The sequence below is a fragment of the Propithecus coquereli genome, unplaced genomic scaffold (genome assembly GCF_000956105.1).
Source record: "Propithecus coquereli isolate 6110/MARCELLA unplaced genomic scaffold, Pcoq_1.0 Scaffold291, whole genome shotgun sequence".
NCBI classification, from domain to species: Eukaryota; Metazoa; Chordata; class Mammalia; order Primates; family Indriidae; genus Propithecus; species Propithecus coquereli.
The window spans coordinates 838,491-846,548 of NW_012148519.1; the positions used below are offsets into that span (position 1 = coordinate 838,491).

Consider the following 8,058-nt stretch of genomic DNA (forward strand, 5'->3'; position numbering starts at 1 on the left):
AAAGCTTTTTGCCAGTCGTCCCATTTAAAATGTTATTTTTACCTCTATAGTCACAGAGCTTTATTGCTGGAATGGACCTTTGGTAGTTGAGTCCAGGACTCACCTTCCTGGACATTCTCCACATCAAAGAATTTCAGCAGCAGAAATAAAACCAAGAATTTAAAAATTGCAAAATGGCAAAGTCTTGCAGAAACCATGTTGCTTTACCTGTGAAATAATCCATCTCATATTACGTTTTATTATGATTTTAATCTTTCCGTAGTGACTCTGTGAGATTTGTGCTTATTCAAGTACCTCTTTAGCATTATTATCCAAGACAAGATGCAAGAGATGATAGCTGGCATTCTGCCTCGACATGTTCTGTACATAAAAATATTTCCTGGTAATCAGCAACACAATAAGCCCTTAACAATTGCAGAGCTTCTAAAGGTCTTATACCCTCTTTGAACCTCACAATCACCTTGCAAGAACATAGATAGGGCAGGTGTTGTTATTCCCATTTTTAAAAACGAGGAAATTAAGTCTCAGGGGAGTGCAGTGTTTTGCTCAAGTGTCTTAGTATGTGACAGAACCAATACTCGAATCTGAATCCTCTGACATCCACCCCAGGATGTTTTATCGCACATTTAAACAAGTGTCTCAGAGGCTTTAAAACTGAAGGAGCAGGGGCCAAGCTGTCCTCTCCACTGAAGAGCTGACTCTCCACTAAGAAAAAGGTAAAACTGGAGTATTTCTAGCTGCGTTTCTCCTGTCTTCTCTGCAGGAAGGTCCAGGGGCAGAGCAGAGGGAAGAAGTTGCTCAAAACACTGGACTCTGGCTTTCAAATGGAGGCTCGGATCACATCTCCCGTCACACCCTAAACAGATCATCTGACAAGCCACAGGTATTCAACAGGACTGAAGCATATTCTTTTGTAAAGACAAACATCTGCTTCCAGAATGCTTTGCTTTCTGGCTTCTGGCTCCTGGGGGCTAGTGAAGGCCTCAGGGTGGTGGAATCAGCTCGGCTCCTTTCCCTTATTTTGGGCAAAGGCTTCCCCTTCCCTCCTGTCTGATTTCCCTTTTCCTCTCCTTCTTTCCCTGTCCCTAGTCTTATATTCACAAAGTCCTGTCTGGGTGTAACTTAGATACCTCTTGCTGGAATTCCTGCTCCTTCTTTCATTTCCTGTCCTTAAGGAAGGCAGAAGACATTAGCTGGCCAGTCTTCATCTGGACCCCATCTTGTACTCTTTCTAATGCCAAATAACCATATTGTGGGATTCATGGTTCTTACTAGGCCTGTGGTGCTAAGTTTAGGGCACAAACTAATGCCCTGACCAAAGCTGGGTTTAGGGAGAAGTTGTTCAACTGTCTATCCCTTCTATCTAGGTTCATGCTTCCATGACCCAGGTCTTGCTAGATTTCTTCATTTTCGAACTGGCCTGACAAATGCTTTTCCACCAACTTGTGGTCCTCTGGGACACTTCAGATCCTCTTCTGCACTTCTGTTCACTCTGTGCTCATGAGTCACTAAGCTGAGCTCTTGGGAATGGCTTCTACACCCAGACTTCTGCGTTTATGACTCACAAAAAGTCAAATCAAATGGCTCTGGGGTATAGAAGCAGACAGTGCATCTGCGGGTGGATACTCCACAGAAGCTCTAATGTCTCCCTGGAGAAACAGACTATCCAGCTCCTTGTTGTACTGGCACACTAGAAGTTACTGTGCAGATATGGATAGACCGCCAAGTGGAAGCCACGTCCTGGAACTGCTGCCTGGTTGTTCTAAAGAAGGTCCAAGCAAAGCAAATGGTAGATAGATCCCTTGAGATAGTCTGTGTCACTCAAGCATAGGACAGGGCCTGTCTGGGAATGGGAGGGGGCCAGGGCAATGATGTCATTCGTTAACTTTCAATCTTGCAGCTCAGCAGTGGATGTTCTTCCTACTCACTACTGTTGTGAGCAGCTCTAGTTTTGCTAAGTGGGCAACAATGAACTTGTTCATAATGCAACTTGTAAGCAGTAAGTCTCCTCCCCCACACAGCCTACTCTGGAAAGCGCTCAGTTTTATTACTTTGTGTGCACACAGCAAACAGACAGCCAGGCACATGGGGGACAGAGATACACACAGAGACTTGGGAACACGGATACATCCAGACAGACAGACATGGACACACAGGCAGATGATATGTACACATGTGTACACACACACATAGGGGCACAGGCATGTAAACACACTAATGACAAACAATGTTAGAACTAGAGAGAATCTCGGAAGTCATTTAAGAAATTTAGCCCCCTATTTTACAGAGCAGGAAAGTGCAGCCCAGAGAAGAGAAGGGACTAGCCTATGATCACACAGCCTGCTTTTATTATTTCTTTCCTTCTGTGCCCTTTTGGTTTAATCTGTTCTTTTTCTAGCTTCTTAAAGTGGAAGCTTAGATGATTGACCTAAACCCTTTCTTCTTTACTACTATCGACATTTATTTTTTTATTTTTAGTTTTTTTTAGAGACAGGGTCTTGCTCTGTCGCCCAAGCTGGAGTGCAGTGGCATCATCATAGCTCACAGCAACCTCAAACTCTTGGGCTCGAGTGATCCTCCTGCCTCAGCCTCCAGACTAGCTGGGACTAGAAGCACTAGATGTCTTATTGTTACAATTTCTAATTTAGTTCTGTTTTGGTAAAAGAACATAATCTGCAAGATTTCAATTTTTGTATTATATTGAGACTTATTTTATGGCCCAGCCTATGGTCTATCTTGGTAAATGATTCACTTGTACTTGAAAAGAATGTGTACTCCAGAGTTCTCAAGTGTAGTTTTCTGTTAATATCAATTAAGTCAAGAAGGTTGACAGTGTTGTTCAAGTCTTCTGGCCTTCATATGGCCTTCATATTGTTATTGATTTTTTTGGTCTACTTATTCTATTGGGAGAGAGGTATTAAAATCTCCAACTATCCAGTTGCAAAAGACCACATATTATAATGATTTCATTTATATGGAATGTGCAGGATATACAAATATATAAACACAGAACTTAGTCTACAGATCTTGTCAAGGCTTGATTTTAAGTTTTTTTTCATTTTTGTTTCTGTGACTCTCTTAATCTATCTAAGTGCATCCTTAACCTATCTTAGCCCACTTAAAGTTGTACCAGTACTAGAACGCTCTACACTTCCCACTTGACACATCCCATTTCCTACTTCACACCTGACACGTCAATTCACAGATGTGTAAGTATTATTGTTTTGTTTTAAGTAGTCAGTTGTCTTTTAAGGAAATCATGACAAGGGAAGAAGTATTTTACGTTTACCCACTTCCAAGCTTTGTTAGAGCAGGTCTTACCCTACTTCATGGTCCTTGCTGTCAAGCACAGCATCCTGGTGTTTCAGATGGATGCCCAGGTGTTAAAGAGTTTTTTCTCATTTTGGCTGGCCCAGACTACCAACATCTTCCAGAACTGCTCCACTTTTAGAGTCTTTTTTCTGTTTTCAATCACATAGCAGCTGTTCTTTGGTAAACCTTGTACAGTCTCACCCTACACGAGCCAGCACAGTCCTCAATGAACCCCCATACAGACTTATAAGAGTCCCCTTCAGTGAGGCTCCCTCCTCTGTGATATACTGCTCCACAGATTCCAGCTGCTTCAATACCCCTGAACTCTGACCTTTGCCACCTCAGCTCAGCAGGACTGCTGTGCTCTGTGTGGGGTCTAGCTCCCTGTACTGCAGTCAGGGAATTGTCCCCGAGCAAAGAGCTGGGATAATAATCACAGGGCTCACTTTGTGGGCTTCCCTTCTGTGGATGGTTGTATTTCCCTAAATGACCACAGTGATATCTCCCATTACCATGCTCTTCTTACAACGTGACTTCAATACTCCTCCCACCGATTGTGGGGTCTATGTTCCCTCCCCTTGAACCTGGGTGGGGGCTCATGACTGTTCTAGCCAATGGAGTGCAGCAACTCCAAGTGATGCTCTGCAAATTCCAAGTCTAAGTAATAAAAAAGATCCATCTCTCTCTCTCTCTCTGGCTCTCTCTGGCTCTCTCTCTCCCCCCCCTCCTTGGGACCTAGTCGCCACGTTGTGAGGAAGCCCAAACTAGCCCGCTCGGAGAGACCACATGGATAGGCCGGGTAGAGAAGAACTGAGGCCGCCAGCTGACAGCCAGCATCAACTGCTAGATATGTGAGTAAACAACCCTCAGATGATCCAGTCCCAGGCACTGCAGAGCGGAGACAAGCTGCCCTGATGTGTCCTATTTGAAATTTCAATCCAAAATATCTGTGAATGTAATAAATGGTTGTTTTACTTTACTAAGCTTTGGGGTAATTTGTAATGTAGCCATAGTAACTGCAACATTGTCTCTTTGGAATCTGTTGTCCAGTGCTGAAAATAGTTGCTTGCAAATTTTGTCCTATGTTATCATTGTGGAGAGCTAGTCTCCAAGCCAGGACTTTAAAGCTCTGTTCTCTAAGATGATGATAAAGATAATAATAACATCAAAAACAACATTGAGAGCAACCTCCTTTTATAGACCACTTTCTATGTACTAGGCAACTAGGCATGGTGCTAAGCATTTTACATACATGATCTCAATGAAACCACACAACAGTCTTGTGAAATAGGCATTATTAATCCTCATTGTACAGAGAAGAAATCTGAGGTTCATAGAAGTTAAATGACGTATCTGTGGTTTGCATTCAGGTCTGTCTGGCACTGAAGCCCATGTAAGTAATCATACATAGAAACACATGTATATGCAGACACAGGCTCACACCCCAACTGCATATATACATATGTTTGTACACGCAGAGACGTAAGAGACACATACATATCCTTTACACATTTCCATAGTTTTTATGCTTTTAAATTATTTTTTGTTCTCTAGGTTAAAAATTCCCTTCCCCAAATTTATGTTAAATAGACTGAAAGAGATTCAATCTGCTAGATATTAAGTTTCCCAAGCATACCCCAGAATGAAATTCTCTCCATCTGGGGCCACCACAGGCATGGGCAGCAAAGACATTGCCTCTGTTCCCTTGCCAAGGATTGCCTGGGACCCGAACTTGGGGGGCGGGGAAGGTGGGGTGGGACTCTTAACAAGACTTGGCTGGGTAGACAGAAGCCTTCTCCTGGGACTGCAAGGACTCTGTGCTTGATGTTGTAAGAGTCTAAATTCAGAGAAACAAAGTGATTCCCTGAATGTGCAAAAGCAGAGAGCACAGAGCAAGAGACCGTGCTTGGAAGGGGAGGGGACGAAGGAGTTGGAGAGAGGACTCCTTTGTTGGAGCAGGGTCACCTCCAGATATTGCGGAGCAGTGATGGGAGCTGGCTGATTCACAGACAGCTCTCCCCATTCTGCAGGTTCCCCAAATTCAGCTTGCTCCTTTTAGGGGAGGGGAGCAGGCAGGATACTGAGAAGTTCTCAACTGGCAGTTTCAGGGCAGAAATGAAGCTCTTAGAAGAGCCGGAGTCTCAGAGCAGAGCCTTGGGCTCGATGATTTAAAACTTATTCATATCCCTTTTCCTTAAAATACTGGAGACTCCAGCACTATTCTTGAGAAGAGATAAGAACACAAACAGAGATGCTTCTTTGGGGAAGAAAGAAATGATGCTGTTGTGTTATTACAATCACCTTAATCTAGAAAATAGATGCCCCAAACCAATTCCCACCCCTACCTCACAAAGAGTTCCCCTTGTGCAACCTATAGCAAGCAGCCGGGTCCAAAGTAAGAAAATGAAATAGCAAATCTTTAAGGTTCACCTCCTCCTCTCTGCCCCCTTTTCTCAAGTTCAGTCCTGAAGCCCTATTTATTAATAAAACTCCGTAGAAGCAACTTTTGAGAGTATACTATTCTTACTCATACAGACGACGAAACTATTCGGAACAGTTTAAATGGCTCGCTCGAGCTGGTGGGCGGCAGCAGGAGGCCGGGCAGCCCGCGCTGTCGCGCATCTCGGCGGGGCAGCAGTACCCGCTCCACCACACCAGACTGGGGGCTTCCGCGTGGTTCGGGGGCATCCGACGAATGACCGTCCATTCTCCCCAGCCTAGGTGGTGAGGGACAGCGGCTCCGCGACAAACTGGGGAATGGGGTCCTCTCTCAGCTCTTACCTTCTGTCTGTTCTTGTCGCTGTCGCCCGCCCCCGCCCATCAATGCGGACCCGCGTGCCTGCGTTTCCAGCCCTGGCACGGGGAGGTCACTGCCCCGGCTCTTTGTGTGCAAGCGTGAAGCGGACGGAGGACGGGGGAAGGTAACGCAGATCGTCCGCTCGGAGGGGACTGCCGGGCGGCCCGTCAGCGAACTTCTGGCGGTCTCAAGCACGCGGACCGCTCTCCGCCCGGCGCAGACCCCGTACCTCCGCCTCCTGGCGCAGCTCCCGGCCTCCGCGCTCCGCGGGCTCCGCGTCCAGGCGGCCGCACAGCAGCAGCGGCAGGGCGCGCAGCAGCAGGACTGCGCGCGCGACCATCTCGCCGGCCCCTGCCGCTGGGATCGGGGTGCCGAGAACCGCCGGCCGTCGGCCCTGCCAGGACCCCCGCGATGCGCCGGCTCTGCGCCGCCCCCGCGCGGAGAGGGACCGTCCCAGGGACTCGCCAGCGGCTCCGCTGCTCCGCCGCGATTCCCCGGGAGCCGGCCGGAGGTCGTCCAGCCCCGGCAGTGCCTGCCGGCGGGTCCGCGGGCCCGGGGACCGAGGGAGGGAGGAAGGAAGGGCGGGAGGAGGGGGCGGGAGCCCGGCGCTAGTGCCCCACCCACCCGGCTCCGCCGCTGGAACGCGCGGCGGTCCCGGAGCCTCTTCCGCTGGCTGTGCCGCCTCGCCCTGCGCCCGCCGCGCCCTGCAGACCAGTCTCTCGCCCGCCGCCTCCGGCTGATCCGGATCTCTCCAGGGAGGGCGGGGGAAGAAAGGTCTCCTGGCAGTTGTGGCTACCGAAGACTTCGAGGAAGAGGGGTCCCGGCCTGCCTGAGGGTTGCTGATTGCTTCGGTCAGGCGGGGAGCGAGGCCCTGCAGTGTGAGAGGAGCCCTGGGCTGGGGTCTGAGTTCCAGATCTGCTTTTTTGGTAGCCCTGTGAATCCTGTCTCAGCCACTTGCTGGCTGTGTGGTCTTGGGCCAGTCACTCATCCTGTCTGAACGCACTATTCTCATCAGTAAATGAGGATAATAAGAATAGCGACATCATGTGATTATTGAGAGTATTTAATGAAGTAATAATGCGTGTAAGTAACTGAGCACTGTGCGTGGCATCATGCAGTGCGCACTTAGTGGGTGGTGGGTTGCAGCCGTGTGACCTTTGACAAAGGCTTTAACTACTTCAAGCTTCAGTTTCCTCATCAATAAAATGAAAACATGATATTTTGTTCCCAGAATTGTAAGAAGATGAAACGACAAAATGAGTGTAAAGTGCCTGGCTTTATACATTCCATACAGTTTATAAGGATGGAATGAAGGCCCCGCGCGGTGGCTCATACCTACAATCCCAGCACTGAAAGAGGCTAAGGCGGGAGGATGGCTTGAGGCCAGAGTTCTAGACCAGCCTGGGCAACATAGCGAGACCCCATCTCTACAACGAATAAAAAATAAAAAATAGCTGGCCAAGGTAGTGCGTGCTCAGGAAGGCTGAGGCAGGGGGATCCCTTGAGCTCAGGAGTTCAAGGCTGCAGTGAGCTATGATCATGCCACTGCACAACAGCCTGGGCGATAAAGCAAGACCCTGTCTCTGAAAACAGTTTTGAAAATAAAAAAATAAATAAAGGATGGAGTGACACAGTTTACCTGACAACCTATGCTAAACTCATACTGAGCAAAAGTAAGCTGTTTTCATTATCTGTCTTCCTGAGAGCAAGTTGCTGTCTTTCTTTTAGCCTCAACTCACTAGTATGTAAAATGCAAGTGAAACAATGATTCCGACCTCTGGGGCTCTTCATGGGATTGGATGAGTTAATGTGTGTAAAAATAAACGGAAACATAAAGTGCTAAACAAAAGTAATACAGTGTTCTGACCCTAAGGCTCAGAGCCTCAGTAGCACACAATGTTTTTAGAAAACATTTAGAAAAAGACTCCACTGTGGTGGAGGAATTGGAA

General features: G+C 47.5%; 1 protein-coding gene across 2 annotated transcripts in view; it reads right to left on the bottom strand.

Moving 5' to 3' along the window:
- The window catches only part of MMP28 (matrix metallopeptidase 28), a 23,109-nt gene extending 16,492 nt beyond the window's left edge, over positions 1-6,617 (bottom strand). The window contains exon 1 of one of the 2 annotated variants that reach the window (XM_012648658.1): positions 6,339-6,617. In XM_012648658.1, the coding sequence (XP_012504112.1) occupies positions 6,339-6,449 (111 nt within the window). In that variant the 5' untranslated portion in view covers positions 6,450-6,617. The remainder of the gene's footprint in view (positions 1-6,338) is intronic. The other variant, XM_012648659.1, reaches the window with a different exon arrangement.
- Between the last annotated feature and the right edge of the window lie 1,441 nt (positions 6,618-8,058).